The 18,612-nt window shown below is 39.0% G+C and overlaps 1 protein-coding gene across 1 annotated transcript; it reads left to right on the top strand.

Annotated features, from left to right (window-relative positions):
• Positions 1–2,567: 2,567 nt before the first annotated feature.
• SUB1 (SUB1 regulator of transcription) lies at positions 2,568–17,698 on the top strand. Its single transcript, XM_065905204.1, has 5 exons — positions 2,568–2,656; positions 5,262–5,334; positions 8,002–8,124; positions 15,617–15,725; positions 17,366–17,698. Exons 2-5 carry the CDS (start codon positions 5,263–5,265, stop codon positions 17,443–17,445), a joined length of 384 nt encoding a protein of 127 aa, XP_065761276.1. The 5' UTR covers positions 2,568–2,656; position 5,262; the 3' UTR covers positions 17,446–17,698.
• Positions 17,699–18,612: the final 914 nt, after the last annotated feature.

Here is an 18,612-nt window from a genome sequence, read left to right on the forward strand (position 1 = left end):
TCAGGCTTGGGTTAGGGAGCTCAGCAGGGCCCTGTCATTTTGGGTGACCCCGTAGGGACTTCATTATTTCTTTCTGACTTCAAGAATAGGGATCCATTTTGTAACTCCTCAGAGGAACTGTTCTTTGGCTCATAACTGGTCCCTTTCTCCATGGATTAATTTTCTTGCCTTAATTTCACAGGAATGTAAGCTTCAGGAGCTCTGTAAGGGCTGAGGTTTTTGTCTGTTTTCTCTTCTGCTGTATTTGTACCACCAGCATCTGGGTCAGTGTCTGGTGTACATAGAAGGTGCTCAATAAAAATGTGTTCAATGAATTTCTAAAAAAAAAAAATCAATATTCAGAAAAATGAACAGCATGGCATCGGGTCCCATCACTTCATGGCAAATAAATGGGAAAAAAGTGGAAACAGAGGCAGGCTTTATTTTCTTGGACTCCCAAATCACTGTGGATGGTGACTGCAGCCATGAAATTAAAAGATGCTTGCTCCCAGGAAGAAAAGCTATGATAAACCTAGACAGCATATTAAACAGCAGATACCTCACTTTGCCAACAAAGGTCTGTGTAATCAAAGCTATGGTTTTTCTAGTAATCACGTACAGATGTGAGAGTTGGACCATAAAGAAGGCTGAGAGCTGAATAATTGAAGCTTTTGAACTGTGGTGCTGGAGAAGACTTGAGATTCCTTTGGACAGCAAGTAGATCAAACCAGTCAATCCTAAAGGAAATCAACCCTGAAAGTTCACTGGAAGCACTGATGCTGAAGTTGAAGCTCCAATACTTTGGCCACCTGATGCAAAGAGCCGACTCATTGGAAAAGACCCTGATGCTCGGAATGACTGAAGGTAAGAGGAGAAGAGGGCAGCAGAGGATGAAATGGATAGCATCAGTGACTCAATGGACATGAGTTTGAACAAACTTCAGGAGACAGTGAAAGACAACAAAGCCCGGAGTGCTGTAGTCCATGGGGTGACAGAGATGGACATGGCTTAGCAACTGAACAATGCCTATCTAACTACCACCCAGACCAAGATATATTCAGCATCCCAGCAGATTCCTTCATACTCACTCCAAGTGATAGTCCCCCAAGGCTAACCTGACCTAGATCGCTATGGATTATTTTTGCTTTTTTTGTGCCTTGCATAAAAGGAACTATACAGCAAGTATTTAATTTTTGAGAAGCAGTCATGTAGCCTGATGCTGCATGCATAGAAGTGGGCTAGAGCGTTTGAGGTCTCTCTCAGTCTGCAGCATCCAGGGTTTGAATCATGACTCACTCTCTGAATCACCTACAGCAGAACTTATTTAACCTTGTAGGCCCTTGGTTTCTTTATCTATAAAATGGAGAGAACAATCATTTCTACATTGGAAAGTGCTTATTAGGACAAGTGTTATATGTGAAGTGCCTCACTACAGTGCCTGGAACACAGTGGATGCTTGATAAATGTGTGTTGAATATGTATTCTTGGCTATAGTAGGCATTCATTAAATATAGATTCAAAGACTCCATGAACCATATTCCTGCTTATAGCATGGATATCTCTTGCCTTCTGTGAACTCACTTACATTTCCAGAACTTCAGTTTAGGTATCTTTTTTTTTTTGGCCCCACAACTTGCAGGATCTTTGTTCCCTGACCAGTGATTGAACTTCAGGCATCTGGCAGCGGAAGTGCCAAGTCCTAACCACTGGACTTCCAGGGAGTTCCCAGAACTTCAGTTTAGGAATAAGTGTGTGGGTGTGTGGTAAGGACTTCTGCGAAGACTTTTTTGCACTTTCTGGAACTAAACGTTATGACTGTGGCTTCCTTCCTTTGAATTCTACCAGCCAGGATCAAATACCAGAGTAGGGGGTAGCGGGCAAGGATCATTTCTTGGAAAATGGGTCAGAAGTGTTGTTCTTTTTCAGACATTTCGCTTTAACACAAGAAACATTTCCGGAACAAGTGCAAAGCTCGGTGCTTGTCAGTTTAGTCGCTCAGTCCCCATAGACTGCAGCAACGCCAGGCCTCCCTGTCCCTCACCAACTCCTGAGTGTACTCAAACTCATGTCCATTGAGTCGGTGATGCCATCCAACCATCTCATCCTCTGTTGTCCCCTTCTTCTCCCGCCTTTAATCTTTCCCAGCATCAGGGTTTTTTCAAGAGAGTCAATTCTTCGCATAAGGTGGCCAAAGTATTGGAGTTTCAGTTTCAGCATCAGTCCTTCCAATGAACACCCAGGACAGATTTCCTTTAGGATGGACTGGTTGAATCTCCTTGCAGTCCAATGGAGTCTCAAGAGTTTTCTCCAACACCACAGTTCAAAAGCATCAATTCTTCGGCGCTCAGCTTTCTTTATAATCCAACTCTCACATCCATACATGACTACTGGAAAGACCATCGGTGCTCATCATTCATGTTTAATTCGTTCCCTCTTTCACTCACAAGTCAAATCCAATCTTCGCTGCATCCTTCCCGGTATCAGTTCAGGATGAGGGGAGGGCCCTTTAAGGCCCTGGAAAGGGTTTCGGTGTCGGTTTTTGGCGAGGAAGCCACGCCCCATCGCGTGTGCGTAGTCTCAGTGGGGCGGGGCCGGCGTCTCTCTGCTGTCGTCACTTCCGTTTCTCTGTCAGTCGCTACTGAGCGAGCTGGAGGCAGTTCGGCTACTGGAGCGGAGCGTGAGTGCACGGGACCCCGCCCCCACCCCTACCCGTCGAAGCACCGCTAGGCCGACCCCTACCTTCCCAGCTCGGCCGCTATCCACCTGAGGCCCAGGTTCCTTGTCGGCCACGGCCGCGGGAAATGGCGGCGCTGCCTGATCTCCCCCTTCCCTTCCTCGGCCTCCCCGGACCCCCTCCTCCGTCCCCGGCTGCGAGCCCCACGCGTTTCAGGCCCCTTGGCGCTTGAAGCTGGCTCCCGGGAACGGCCCCGGGGTAGCGGGTGAGGCGATCTCGGGCGGCGGGTGCGGCCGGGCGGGGCCGAGGAGCCGCGGGAAGGGGCCTGGGGCGCCCCCGGGACAATGCAGCAGCGGCCCGGTCCCGGGCGGGTGCGCGTGCGGGGCCTGCGTCTCCGGGGTCCTCATCTCTGCTCCCCGGAGTGGGGACGCTCTAGGGGCGGGAGGGAGCGGACCGGGTCGGAGGAGGCCGGGGGTGCGGCGGGGGAGTCCGGGGGTGGAGGAGTGAACGGCTGGTGTGTTGGGGCGGGGGGGGTGAGCTCTTCGAGGGAAGAAAATGGCGCTTGGTGCAAGTCCCTCCTCTTCCCACTCCGTCTCCTCTGCATTTCGCCGCCTCCTACGCCCCCTCCGACCAACCTGTCTCCCACCGCCCCAGCCATCGCCTGTCCCGGGGTTCGGGCGGCTTGCTGGCATCCCGGGACCCGCTTCCCCCGTTTGGATGCTTACCACCCTCGTGTTGTACCGAATTCTCGTGCCTTTTAGTTCTAGTTTATCTTCATCGTTTATTTTCGAATCCTCCTTCCCTCATGCCTTTATCAAAGATCGAAGATTTCCTTTTTTTAAAGCTTTGTGTGTGTGTGTGTGTGTGTGTGTGTATTCCGCACCAGCACGTTCAGTATTACTTTGCCTGAATTACAAGCCACGCCGTCCCCACTCCCCGCTCCAGAACAGTAAAGGCTCATTAAGTAAAAGTGAAAATATATTTTGTTGGTAGTTCAAAGAGTGGTTTAGTTACCATTACCTGGTTTTCGTGTCGGAGGGACTTATTTGGGTTAAACACGAGGTGGTGCTTTGAAATGATCTTAGCCCCCTCGGGCACCTTTAATGAGCAGATGGTGTAGTTATGCTTGACCGTTTCAAAGTGAAAAATAGGTTATGTTCAATTTAATTACCTTTAAAAAAAAAGGCTTGGCATTAGCAGCTAGCATACAGAAACAACTACATTGATTTTGGAGATTAGGCTGTAAAGTGGAGCAGTAACTGGATTAATGTATAAAAATGTGGTTGTAAACGTTGCTGGCTCCCCTCTGAGTTTACTCTTCTTGTTACCAAGAAATTGCCAGTTAAAATCAACATGGCTGGGTGGAGCATGGTTTGAGCTTTTTGAATTTAGTGGCTAGAGTAGGGATGGCCCATTTCTTTTACCTTGACCTCCTCTTGTGGGACACGTTGAATGCCATTGCTATGCAAATTTAGCCCAAAGCTGGATTATTTATGTTGGTTTGAGGTCTTTTTTTTTTTTTTTTCTCTTTTATTCAGCAAACATTTACAGTGTACGTTGTGTATATTGGGCTCTTGGGGGCATATAGAAATTAATAGGGCTCAGTCTCTTCTGAATTGGAGATGTAGGGAGCAAAAGATACTTGCTATGAAGATATATGGAGTTTTACCACTTGGTATTACAAGTGCTTTGAAAAGTAGAGCATGAAATTCCTTGAAATTTGGGAAACATAGAGGCACAAGACTCTGCTTTAGGTCCAGGCACTCTGTAAACTCCACAGGAAAGACACTAGCCTGTGTACCTCTGGGGGATCTCCAAAATCTAGGGAACTAGGGTCATAGTAGGAATTGGAGGAAAGGGTAAATCCTTTCCCATAAATCCTTAGGGAAGCTAAAACCCTCCCATAAGCAGCGTCTTCAAATTTTAGTTATATATTTCAGAGTAGAAAATCAGTGTGAAATGTAAATGAACGTTAATTTATGTATAACTTTGAATCAGTACTTGCTCTTTTGATTGGAATGGTCAAAATGAAAAAATTAAGAACCTATACAGAACATGAAAAGTATGATTATAATGGCAAAACTAATTAGATACAGACAGCTGTATAGTACAGTTGTCCACCATGCTGTGTGTACATTGGGATTAATTCCTGCAATGAATAATTGTATGTAAGTCTCATTGGTGGGAAATATAAATACTGAGAATTGTTCATATTTCTTCCTGGTTTGACAGTGATTGCTGTCAGCTGTCTCTTTGCAATTTACTCTATCTGTAAACATCTAACTCCTATCCATAAGCATCTAACCCTGCTAAAATGAAGTATAAAAAGACCCATTGACTTTGAGAAAGAGCGAGATGTAGGAGTATGAGATGTGTATGACATTTAGCTCTTTGCTGGGTTTAGAACTCTTTCCTTTGCATGTTATTTTCAACATGGACGAGCTTTATAATAAGAGCATAACTTCTATAGCATTGTGCTCAGTGTAACAGCTCCAGTGCCACACAGTGGTAGAATGAACTGTGGAACTTCTTGAATCTTTGGGGGAGAGTTAAGTTGAAGGTAATGAAAAAGTTTATGAATTATTTACATAATGTATTTTTCTTTCAGAATGCCTAAGTCAAAGGAACTTGTTTCTTCAAGCTCTTCTGGTAGCGATTCTGACAGTGAAGTCGACAAAAAGGTGACTATTACACCAGGTCATTTTTGTGATACTTAATTCAGCAGTATTGGTTCTGAAGGACAGCAAAACATATCAGAACCTTAAAATGAGAGCCTGGATGGACATTTCTGAAAGTGCAGATGGCCCCTGACCCACTTGACTGAAATGCCTAGATGCTTGTGGTAGACATGTAGGCCACGCCCTGAAGTCAGACTTGAGCAAGTTTTCTGACTTCAGCAAGTTTCCTGTTGAGGCTTTTTAGGAGCCCTACAGCCACTGCCTTAGACCCCAGGGGAATAGCACCAAGTTTAGGCCAAAGCCACTATTAGCTGTTGCTCAGTAGACTTCTTAGACTGGAGGTGTTCTTTATGGTGCTTGTGTGCTCTTAGGTCATGTCTGACTCTTTGCAGCCCCGTGGACTGTCGCCCACCAGGTTCCTCTCTCCGTGGGATTTCTAAGCAAAAATTCTGGAGTGGGTTGCCATTTCCTCTTCCAGGGGATCTTTTCTACCCTGGAACCAAGCTCGAGTCTCCTGCATTAGCAGGCAGATTTTCTTCCATTGAGCTACCTGGGAAGCCCATTCTGCATACTAGTTGAGCCTTATTATATGAACTTTATGAAAACAGATATTGGTTTGACAGTCTTCTTAGCCTTGTTGTTTATCCAGCCTCTGAAGGTTACATAAAATTTGGCTTTTTATATTTTAAATTAGAATGTTATTTACTCTGATCCTTCCTTTTAGTTAAATCAGCACTCAGCAAAGCTAGCATGAAATTACCCATTTTGATTAGAAAAGACTTTTTCTGCATTAGATAATAATTGTGCTGTAAGCTTAACTGTGCATTCTGCTTACCTGAGCATCTCACTCTGGTGAGGGCTTCTCCCACACAGAACTGTCCTTTACCTCCTGTAGCCTACATAGTTGTCTCTGAGCTCAGTTGATAGTGTTAGTTAAAAGAGAGCTTCTATGAAAATCTTGAAATACATATCATAATTTCGCTTGGAAGATTGAAAAAAGCTTCAAAGAACATGCATAGCTATATTTGAGAAGGAAATGTCTTTTAGTTTTTAATTTGTACACAGTATATCATTTGAATACATTCATTTACCAGATTCTTTATTGAGCTTTTACGTGCAGGGAATGCACAGTCTACAGGGACTATACAGAACTGATAAAAGAGTAATTGCTTAGCGAGCTGATTTTTGCTATTTATCCCAAATAGTACTATTAATCCTGTAAGTACTTCATTAGATGAATCCACTCTTTAAGTTTGTGTACATAAATATATACATTTTATTTTGCCTAGTATCATATAATTTGGTAAAAGTAATAATTTATACCTTCCACTAAGGAACTAAGGAGCTTCCCTGATAGCTCAGTTGGTAAAGAATGTGCCTGCAATGCAGGAGACCCCTGCATTCCCTGCGTCGGGAATATCCACTTGAGTTGGGAAGATCCATCCACTGGGCAAGGGATAGGCTACCCACTCCAGTGTTGTTGGGCTTAGGGAACCAGGGGGTGGCAATCCTCCTGCAATGTGGGAGACCTGGGTTGGATCCCTTGGCTGGGAATATTCCCTGGAGAAGGGAAGAGCTACCCAATCCAGTATTCTGGCCTGGAGAATTCCACGAACTGTATAGTCCATGGGGGTCCCAAAGAGTTGGACACGTCCGAGCCACTTTGACTTCACTTCACTTCAAGGAACATACTGCCCTCTACTGCTTGGATTGGGAACTCTACTGAATTTCATGGACTTAGCTCTTTTTGAGAATGAGTCTATATAAAAAGCTTTTACAGCAATGCTGCTTTTAAAACATTGTTTTGATTTTGAATACTAGTCTAACACATTGCTGTCTAAAGTGATTTTTTTGTGATGAGGAAGTTTTGTGATGAGTTGTTGACCTCTGGTCTCCAGTACAAAATAGTTTTCTTAGCTTTCCCTACTCATAAATTCCCTGAACCAATTTAAGTCCCTTTTGGTTTTCTCATCCCTTTTTTCTTTTTTTTTAAAGTATTTTATATGTTTGGCTGCGCTGGGTCTTAGTTGTGGCACTTGGGATTTTCTGTCTTCCTGTGACGTGCAGGGTTTTTTTTCTTTTTTCTAGTTGTGGCATGTGGGATCTAGTTCTCTGACCAGGGATTGAACCCCAGTCCCCTGCACTGAGATCACAGAGTCTTAACCACTAAACCACCAGGGAAGTCCCAAGTCCCTTTTGGAATAGGCAGGCATAAATAATCTTAAATTGGTTGTTGTCTTTCTAATTAGTATGTTTTTCTTTGTAAAAAACAACTGACTAGTAGATTTGTGGTTTCCAAAAGTTTTAAGCGTATTTAAAAGCAACAGTAGTCCCGCTCAGTCTTTTTTTCTCACAGAGAAATTTTATGTGGGATCCCGATCTATAATACAACTGTTGGTCTGGTGAATACCACTCTAATGCCTGAAGTATCTTGGTTTCCCAAGAAACGCAAAAGTTTGAAAACATTATACTAGATAACAGTGGTATGTTAGTTTCATAGTTCTGTTGTCAGGGAAAACTTAAAACTTGCCTATGTATATATTTATGATTTTTTATTAATAAATATAATCTTTTGATCCTCTAAGTCTTAAAAAGTAATGCGATTTTTTGAACCTGAGATGTGTTTTGTTCTTATGCAAATTTTAACCATATTCTTGTTTTTCTTTCAAGCTAAAGAGGAAAAAGCAAGTTGCTCCAGAAAAACCTGTAAAGAAGCAAAAAACTGGTGAGACCTCCAGAGCACTGTCATCCTCCAAGCAGAGCAGCAGCAGCAGAGATGATAACATGTTTCAGGTAAAACTGGTATTTCCTTAATCTAGAAGTGTTACCCGGCTTGATCTGAAGAATATGAAAAGTACCTCATCTGTTAATGCTTGCTAATCTTTTCTGTATACTATCCTCTTGACTAAGGATAGTCCTTGAAATATAAGAAGAAGTTGGTAGAAATGAAAGCAATTTATATGATGCTAGATTTTTGTTAAGATCTAGAGTTCTGTGATTTTGCTGTATTTAAAACAAAGGGAGTTTAGCGGAATCAGAAAAAGAAAGATTGAGAACTGCGCATTTATGGAGCAGATTGGAGGAGGTAGGTCTAGCACTGGGCTGTGAAGTGTGGATAGGATATTACTAGAGGGGAGACTGCAATATGACCTGCCTAATTTTGACTTGATAACAGAAAAGGTAAAAGAAAATGAATCTTCTGTTTATATATTGGGTGGGGTGGGGGGGTAGAAATAAGGTTGAGTAGTGAGGGAAGTGCCTTAGAGGGCTTTGATGAAATTACCGATACAACTTTTTCCCTTGGGTTTCTTATCTTGTTTTAGGGAGACTTGTTATTGGCATCATGGTACAAGAAGGATTTATGGGAGAGGCAGTGGGGATAGATTGATGTGAGGTGATAAGGGCTTAGATGGTTTTCCCAGAAGATGGAATAGTGATTAAGAGAGCTAGTGAGGAAGAGTGGACTGGAGGAATGAAGCAATCAGTGAAGACTGGTTTCAAATTTGAGACAATAGAGATGGTTTCACTGATAAACGGCAAAGGTGGTTAAGTTTGGCATTTGAGACCTGATTATAAGTATGGTAAAGTGTCTTTCCTTTAGCACCTGGAGGGTTTAGTTGGGAAATGTTCATGTGGGAACATATGGTACGATTGACTGAAGCCTTCTGCTGAAGTAAGCATAAACCAGAGGGGGAAGAGAGGTGATTGAGTACATGTCTTGTGATAACTTAGGGTGGAAGGAAAAAGAGGATATAGGTAAGAGAAGGTGAAGGAAAGTAAGAAGAGTGTGCTAATGGGAGCAGGAAAAAAGTAAGTGCTTGTGGGAACATAAAAAAGATAAGGAGACATTAGTTGAAGCCAGAAGGTTGGACAAGATGAGACTGCAAACATTTTTTTATTAGAAAGTGAGGCATGGGGAATACATGTAAATCCATGGCTGATTCATGTCAATGTATGGCAAAAACCACTATAATATTGTAAAGTAATTAGCCTCCAACTAATAAAAAGAAATGGGGAAAAAAAAACTATATATATATATAGGAGTAAAACTTTACCCAAGTAGCCCCAGTATATGTTATTTACCATCTGTTTCTCTGTCTTAGAATATACCAGGATAAATCATTTTATTGCTGTAAAAAAAAAAAAGAAAGTGAGGCTTGTGTGTGTGTGCACTCTTTTGAAAAGTTAGTGATGTCCTTGAAAGACAGAGTACCAGGGTTAAGGTGAGAATGGGAAACTAGAAATTGGATATTTTTATTCAATTTTGCCTTGTTATATGTCTGGATTAAGAAATAAGACACATGATAACTGTACTTAACACTGTATTGAACATTTGAACTGTACTAAGTGGATTTTCAGATGTACCAGTCATGCAAAAAATGGTAATGTGTTAGCTTGAATATACTAGTAGTTTTTTCACTCTGAGTGTGTGAATATTGAATCAAGTTGTTCATTTTAAATACATACATTTTAAAATTATTTTTAATTTTATGATTTACTTATGGGCTTTAGTCTTCTGACTTTTGTATATTTTAGAGGTACTAGGAGTAGACTAATTTGATAGAGAACATAAATCGATGTTTGTAAGGAAGAATTATGAAAGGGCCCTCCTTTATGTGAGTAGATAATACGATTAAAACTATGATAAGGGCTGAGAAGTTACAGTGCAGATGATTAGGAGTGAGAAATGCTCTGAGAATCTTTCCTGAAGGAAGTGACATTTGAAGCTTATGACATAAAGGAGCAGCCAGCTGTACCAAGTGTGGGGGAGAGGAAAGCATTTTCAAAGGAGAGGGCATTGTGCAGATGCCTTGAAGTGGGAGGGAGCTTGGATTGTGCAGGAAGGTTGGCTGAGAGTGTAGGTAGGTCAAGTTGGTAAGGAAGGTGAAGGGTCAGCTCTTGCAGGGCTTTCCTATTGGGAGGCCATTTTTAGGAGCTGAACCTTCTAAGTGCACTGGAAGGCTATTTTAAGGGGCAGAATGAAATGTAAAATCTGCAAGAGAGTATCCCTTCCTTTCATAGCCTTTCCTCCTGTGTAGAATGAAGGGCTACTTTGGAATATTTCAACTTAATGTTTATACTAAAGATACAGACTTCTTTCAAGTATTTACTTGGCAGCTGTCTTGGGCTTTTCTCTGATCAGTTCTGTTTGCCATATGCCTACTTGTACTTGGATAATAATAGAGCCACTGTAGCCTCTTAGTGGATTTTATCTTTTCTACCTTACCCTTGTTTGTACAGATAAACCAGGAACCACGTTTAGAGATTTTATTCTATTAGAGCAGGCTGGGGAAACTAGTTCTTTTATTATGGGGAAGTTATTATCTCACCAAAAAAAAGCGAGTTCAGTTCTTAAACCTTCATTTGAAAGGATCCCAAGCCTGAAAGGCTATTTATAGACTCCTCATTCTTTTGAAAGGGCCTCTGGGAGGAACATAGGCCTTATTTTCAGAGTGACTTTTCAAGATCTAGCCTGTGAAAGTGGTCTGTGTAGGCATTCTAAGAGAATTGTTACTGTTCAGTTGCTAGATCGAGTCTGATTCTTTGCGACCCCATGGAATGCAGCACACCACGTTTCCCTGTCCTGTCATCATCTGGAGCTTGTTCAGACACTTTATTATCTCACCAAATGAGTTGATGATGCCATCTAACCATCTCATCCTCTGTTGTCACCTTCTCCTCCTGCCCTCAATCTTTCCCAGCATCAGGGTCTTTTCCAATGAGTTCATTCTTTGCATCAGGTGGCAAAGTATTGGAGCTTCAGCATCAATCCTTCCAGTGAATATTCAGGGTTGATTTCCTTTAGGATTGATTGATTGAAGAGCTAACACAGCATTTAATTTCATTGCCATTAGAGCTTTTTCCTTGAAATGGTATTTTGGCCGTAGAAAAATATTTTGGTGGTAATACTTTTAATTTGAATCCAAAGCACGTTAGAGTGAGTACGTTGGTTATATAAAATGAGGGCTTTATTAGTAATAATGGTTTGATAATTTATTAGAAAGGTGCAGGATGGGGTTTTTAAAAGGAAAATCAGTTGCTTTCATTGTATTTTGTAAATTTGTAATAAGTTTTATTTAATTTTAAAAATAGTGCTGTATGTTTTCTATGTTTTTCATTTACCAAGAAAATGCCTAGAAGATAGCTTCCATTTCCAGAGTGGAACTTTCTTAGAGATTGCTAGAATCTTTAAGGATCTGGGTTATCAGGTACACTTTACCAAAGACAAATCTAAAATCTACATTAAAATTGTTTGGAGTAGCCATAAGACAAGATTAAAAAAAAAACCAAAAACTAAATACCCACTTTTTGAGAATAGGTCACTAATTAGAAATAGGTCACTAATAGAATAGGTCTACTAATTAGAAAACTAACTAGTAGAATTAGTTTTCTCTGTGTGTAGTGTGAGGTAGTTGTTGAGACTCATTTTTCACCCCTGTGCAGATAATCTAGGTGTTGTAGTACCGTTTTTTGAAGACTATTCTTTTCCTGTTGACTCACCTTGGATATTTATAAAGAAAATCAGTAAATATATAAAGTATCTATTTCTAAACTCTGTTGTATTCCATTGGTCTATATATCTGTCTTTACTTCAGTACCACACTGTCTTAATCACTGTACTTTTTTTTTTTTTTTTTTAATTACTGTACTTTTATGGTGAGCTTTGCAGTCAGGTAGTGTAAGTCCTTTAACATTGTTCTTGTTTTTCACCTTCAGAATTATTTTTGCTATTCTATGTATTTTGTATTTACATACACATTTTATAATCAGTTTGTCAGTTTTTATCCACAAGTCTACTGGGATTTTGATTGGGATTGGGGAAGCTGAAGAACAGTTTGGAAAAAATTTACAACTTGATCATATTGGTATCTTTTTCCATTAATTTAGATCTTTTTGAATTTCTGTTTTGTAATTTTTCTGGTATATCTTCTGTCAAATTTATTCCAAAGCATTTTGTGTGTTTTGATTCTATCTCAAATGTATTGTTTCCTAACATCATTTTTTAGTCATTCGTTGCTAAAAATACATATAATATTACATAATATATGTAAATTACAACATTCTATATTTTATAAATGTTAAAAATATATTTTTAACGATGTGTTAGAATTTTCTCTGTTGATGATTTTGTCTGCTTTTATATCATCCTTTTCTTTTTCTTGCTTTATTGCTATTGTTTCCAGAACAGTATTGAAAAGAAGTGGTGAGAGCAGACACCTTGTTTTATTCCTGATGTCAGGGGCAAGGCATTCTCTCTTTTCCCTCTAAGGTGTATCACTTAAGCTCTGGAATGAATCTGTGTACTGTGGATTTTCTGCTTTAGACTGGGGGAATGAAAAGTTATGGAATAAACACAGTGCAGTCTTCTGTAGGGTCCATCTTTATTTGGAGATTTGTGTTAAAGTGGACGCTGTATGTATTAAGGGAGAGCATACAAAATGCGCAGTAAGTTTTGGTCACAGTAAGTTTTAGATTTTGGTGGAGCAGCGTCATTCTGTGTCATCAGGCCTTCTCTTCCTTTTCACCCACACAGTTCTTTGGTGCCAGTGTTCTCTGAAGCATTTTTGCCAAATTTTATTATCAGTTTATTGATCTATACTTTTTCCCTATTTTAAATAATTTATTATAATCACAAGTTATTTGAAAAATGTTTAGGGACTTCAAATTGTAAAATCGCAAAGGTTTAAATATGTGATGGTCAGCCATGTTTGGGAGGAAGAAAATGCCTCTTTAAGTTGGTCTTTGGCAAGCAAAAACGATTATGCATGTCATTGAAATTGTGGATGAGGAAGCTTGTGAGAAGTTTCTAGGGATCGAGGTAGAAGTTCACATAGCTAGCCAACAGTGTGTAGTGTTAACTGTATTGTACCATGCTGTTTACATAAAATAACTGAGTATTGTTATTATTAAGACTGGCAAAATGCCATTCATATACTTACATTGTCCCTTTTTAAAAATAGATTGCTTTCAGTCTTAATCTTTAACTTTTTTTCCTAGTGAGATTTTAAAGTTGTAACCGTTTTCTACATCAGATTTCTCAGGAATATAAGGAAGATTTGTAGTAAAGATGGTGTTCTCCTTTGTTTTTCTTTCTGTTTTTGGTTCTTATTCCAAAGACCTGTATAAAGGCTTCAGAATTCTCTTACTGGCTTTTCAAGTCCTTTTCAGTATTAGCTCCATCTATTCAGCCTTTCCTTGAATCTCATCAGTATTGTATCTTTCTCCTTTCCTTTGTCTATTTCCTCATCACTTTTTCCTTAATTTATGGCTTGTAGTTTTTCACTATAAGATTCCACCACTTGCAGTATCTTCCACTGCTCAAGCCCACACTGAATGCAGAGTTGACTTACCTAATCAGTATTAATTTTGGAGGTTTTTAGTGTATTTTAATTTTATCTATTCATCTCTCGCGTGGGCTTACCAGAAAACCAGAAGGAAATGTTGTTCACTTCAGTGCTGTAGGTGCCTAAGATAACTTTACTTATTAATTCATTTAAGTCAATATTATAAATCACTATTGGGAGTTTCACTGTGATAATTATTATGGTCTTATTTAATTCATCCATTAAAACAGTTTACTGGGAACCCAGTATGACAGGCACTAGGGATATGAAGAGGACTGTAAAAAGTAAGCCATTAATACTGACAGTAGGATCACTGGTGACTTTAGAAACGGAGGACAGAGCGTGTTTGGAAATGGTAGATACGAAACCAGTGGGAAGGGAAAGAATGTGCACTTCAGTGCAGATTTGAACTGCCGGGGTCCAGTTGTACATGGACAGTTTTCAGTACCACATACTTTATGATTTGTGGTTGGTTTAATCTTCAGATGTGGAGGGCCTGGCTATAATTTATGCTTGAATTACGCCCCTGAGTTGTTCCAAGGGTCAACTGTATATGCTAAAAATTGGATACAAAAGGTATAAAACTTATGAATTCATGATGATGTGGGTAAGAGATTTAAGGCATTTAACCATACTTAATGGGCTGTATTTTCTCCATAAAGCATGAGACATACCCCGAAAGTAGGGGTCACACCAACAGGACAAGAAACTTATTTGTGAATGAAAAACTAAAGGAAAATGAATAAGATCTGAGATAAGAAAAAGCGGCTTGAGATGTCATAGGCTGGATGAAAGCCAAGTGTGTACTTGTGTTAGCACAATCCCGATAAAAGGGATTAATAATGAAGGGACCCAGGTTTGTAAGGAAAGGAACTTTTTGATGTGTCTTAGGCACAAAATCATACCTAGTATTTTATTTAAGTTAGTAAGATTGAAGAGGTTTAAAATGAGTAAGAGGTAGGTAGAGATAGTAGAGGTTTTGATTAGAAAGTGTAATTTCTTAGCTTAAGTGCTAGACAGTACATTACAGCAGCATAAGATGTTGGAAAGTGCTTGTAGACACTGTTGAGTAAACCTTTTCCTTCCCTGTGCCGTCTGTAGTTAAGCAGCAATAGAAGATTTCTGAAAAATAGTTTCCTATGAAAAGTTCTAAGTTCTCAGTTTAAAACGGTAAGTGGAGTGTATTAAAGATGTCATTTTAAATGAATGTCTAAAAGAGAAAGCTCTCTTTTGTTCCTGTTGACTGGAGCTTTGGATTCTTACATTCAGATTGGTTGCTAAACCCGTGTAGCTGGCCGAGTCTGTGGATGCCTACGGTTGTAGTTTGTACTAGATTTTGCTTTCTCATGATTTTTATTGTAAAAAAAAAATACTTAACATAAAACTTAACCATCTTCCCCATTTTTGAGCATATAGTAATGTTAAATATTTTCACATTTGTTGTGAAACAGATTTCCAGAGCTTTTTCATCTTGTAAAACTATTATATAACAACTCCCCCTTTCTCCTTATCCATAGCCCCTGGTAACCACCATTCTGCTTTCTATACGACCTGACTACTCCAGGTAGCTCATATGAAGTGGAATCATCCAGTATGAAGCTTTTTGTGAAGAGCTTATTTATTTCACTTAGCGTATGATCTCAAGGTTCATGCATGTTGTACCGTGGGACAGTATTTCCTTCTCTTTTGAAGCCAAGTAATATTTCATTAATGTATGTCCCACATTTAACTCAAAAATGATTGGAAATGTGAGATGTACTTTGTTTCGTTTTCTTAGAAAGATTTCTTTTTTAACAATGAAAGCTCCCTTGATGTAGTGTTGCTATGGAGAACTGCAGTTATTTTTGTGATTAGAAGTAGAGTCAGTGTGCAGCGAGTGGGAATATAAACATGGATATCTTTGTGGGCAGCTATTTTATGTTTTCTTTTTTCTTTTGTAGATTGGGAAAATGAGGTATGTTAGTGTTCGGGACTTTAAAGGGAAAGTCTTAATTGATATTAGAGAATATTGGATGGATCCAGAAGGTGAAATGAAACCAGGAAGAAAAGGTAAGGTTTAATTTCCTAAGTTTGGTCCTAATATTGGGATTATGTAAGCTTGAAATTGTTTGGACTTTATATGAAATTTAAATAATGTTGGCAGTGAATAGGTCCTGAAAGATTCTCATGTTGCTTCTCTTCGTCTTCTATAGCCTTTTTGGACGTGACAGTTAACTTATTTTATGAGATGTCCTAAGTACAGCTGTTGAAATACCTCCTCCTCCCCAGTAATACCCCTGTATCACTCCAGTTGGCTGCCACTTTATTGTTAATTTGAATGTATCTTTAAGATTACCTCAATTCCAAACTAGAGTTGGGGGGGCACTGGGAAAGTATAACACTAGGAATGGAAAATCCTGATTTACAGTGTTGACTTTTGATTCATCTCCAAAGAATATTCTTTAGGGTGATATCCTTTAACCACTTTGTCTTCCATTTGTGCCTCATCCAGTCCCACGCATGGCATCATCACAAAAGCATACTTTCTTTCACAAAATAGCAAGAGAACATTTGTGTACCAATAGAAATCTTTGTATTTGGCTAGTTAGCTGCTTTAGGTTGATCCTTAGCTAATGAAAAATGCCTCCTTATTTTTTTCTATTTTACCTGCATGCCATTTTGAAAAGCACCATGTTTGCCTCATTTAATTTTGACTTTATTAAACTTAAAACCCTTATATGTTTTCACTCTCTTCTTCTTCAGGTCACTTTTGGATTGATCATTCAAGTTGTCCCAATGTAGCCAATGGCAAATTTCTTGTTACTGTAAACATTTACTAAAGTGATTGATTAATCCTTCCTCAGTGTTGTCCCAATACATTCTCCTCCCTCTTCTCAATTCCATGGCCTCATAGCAGTTTTCTGAGAAATTTATTAATTCTTCCACTTCTGGTTTCTCTCTTTATATGTGTCAAGGATTAGAACACTAGAAGTTTAAAGTACAAAGTACTTTCTGTTCATACTTTTTCATCTTAAATAGGAACATGTCATTAGCTAATTTTTAAATGTTTGTCAGGTGATATGCTAAGACTTTATTCACATTGGCTAATTTTTCACAACAGCCATTTGTGTTATAAGCACCTTTTTACAGGTGAGGAAACTGAGGTTTAATGGAGTTAGTGACAGTGAGGCTGGTATTTGAACCTTGGCAGCATGACTCCAGAGTGCACTCTTAACCAGTATGCATGGTCTAAGAAGTTCTGTTCGGGCTATGTCTCAGGGATTTTTCCAGAGTGAAATGAGTGCTTCTGGAAGAAAGCACAAAGTCATTCATGCCGAATTCCTGTGGAAATTTTGAGCAAATGTTGGAGACAGCTGGTTGTAGAAATGGGGTGTCACAAACCAAATCTAAGCTTGGCCACTTAGCCTGCTAGTTTGTAAGCATTTGTGAGCTAAATCTTCAAATCATTATTTGTTCTCACTGGGTATAATAGGCATTATGCAGGATGTGGTGTTGAAAGTAAAACTGGATAGAAGGATGACCTACAAAGGTAATTGTGATGAATATGACAAATAAATGTAAGAGATTTGATTCTTAGTGTGTCATTTGAAGTGGCAATTTTGATAAAACAGTGTTTTAGTTGGAAGTAGAAAATCCTCAAGAGAGCTTAAGTAGATTTTTCAACTTTTGATTTTTAAACATTTTTTTAGGTATATCTTTAAATCCTGAACAATGGAGCCAGCTGAAGGAACAGATTTCTGACATTGATGATGCAGTAAGAAAACTGTAAAATCAGAGCCATATAAAACCTGTACTGTTCTAGTTGTTTTAATCTGTCTTTTTACATTGGCTTTTGTTTTCTAAACATTGTTTTCCAAGCTGTTGTATATTTGGATTGCAGAACAATTTGTAAGATGAATACTTTTTTTTAAATGTGCATTATTAAAAATGTTCTGAGTGAAGCTAATTGTCAGTTTTATTAAGGAGGATTGCTTTTGTGTCCACCACCTAGTGTAAAATAAAATCAAGTAATACAATCTTAACTGTTGTGGCCTTCTTTGATCAGAAGAGTTGATACTGTTTAAGGCCAAAAATAACAGTTTATCTACCTTTTAGTTTCAGCTCAGCCTTTCCATTCAAAACGGTTTGCTTTGCATTGAATTTATAAACTTTTGATTTGTGAAATTCATAGTTGATCTGTTCTAATCAGATGTCTGGACTTGTTTGATTTTTTTTTTCCCCCGATCTCAGTGATATTTCACTTTCCCCCTTTTTCTTCCCTTCTGTTTCCTTCTAAGAACTATCTTGTCATATTCAATTTTCATTTTGCCTTTGCTCTTTCTCTCGAATATGTTGTGCTAATTTGGAAAGTCTGAAACTGTCAAAATGTTAGTTATCTCAATAAGGTACTTGTAAGTAAAATATATGAGAACTACAATCACTAATTCTACTGTATTAAGTATTAGGAGATATAGTTTGATAAACAACATGGCTTGTTTGAAAACTCCGAGCAAGTAAATGTATGTCATTATCTGTAGTATTCTGTGTAGTTGTTATCTTATTGCTTAGTCTGCAGAAAATAATAACTTAGGTGTCTGATTTGCTTTCACTTATTATACATACTCACCATGGGATGATGTCTATAAAATCAGATATTGTTACATTAGACTAGGATTTAATAAAAATTATGAAAGCTTACTGGCCTAACATTTTATTTTATAGCATTGAGTATGGATTATGGACAGCCAGAGATATCACTGAGCTTAACTGTCATAGTAAATGTCAGTTTTTAGGGGAAAGAGCATATTGAGCACATATTTGTGATTTTTGGCCTTTGCTTCAGTAGACTTGGTTCTTATGCAGTTCATCTACTGGACAATGGCGTTCTAGACTTAATGTTACTAAGTTTTAGCAGGCACTCTGAATTGATTTTCATTGAGCCATAATGATGAAGCAG

Source organism: Muntiacus reevesi, chromosome 14 (assembly GCF_963930625.1).
Source record: "Muntiacus reevesi chromosome 14, mMunRee1.1, whole genome shotgun sequence".
NCBI classification, from domain to species: domain Eukaryota; kingdom Metazoa; phylum Chordata; class Mammalia; order Artiodactyla; family Cervidae; genus Muntiacus; species Muntiacus reevesi.

Coding starts and splice junctions, on each gene's coding strand:
- SUB1 (XM_065905204.1), top strand. CDS start 5,263: ATGCCTAAGTCAAAGGAACTTGTTTCTTCAAGCTCTTCTGGTAGCGAT. Junction 8,125..15,616: donor GAGATGATAACATGTTTCAG/GTAAAACTGGTA, acceptor TTTCTTTTGTAG/ATTGGGAAAATGAGGTATGT. Junction 15,726..17,365: donor AATGAAACCAGGAAGAAAAG/GTAAGGTTTAAT, acceptor ACATTTTTTTAG/GTATATCTTTAAATCCTGAA.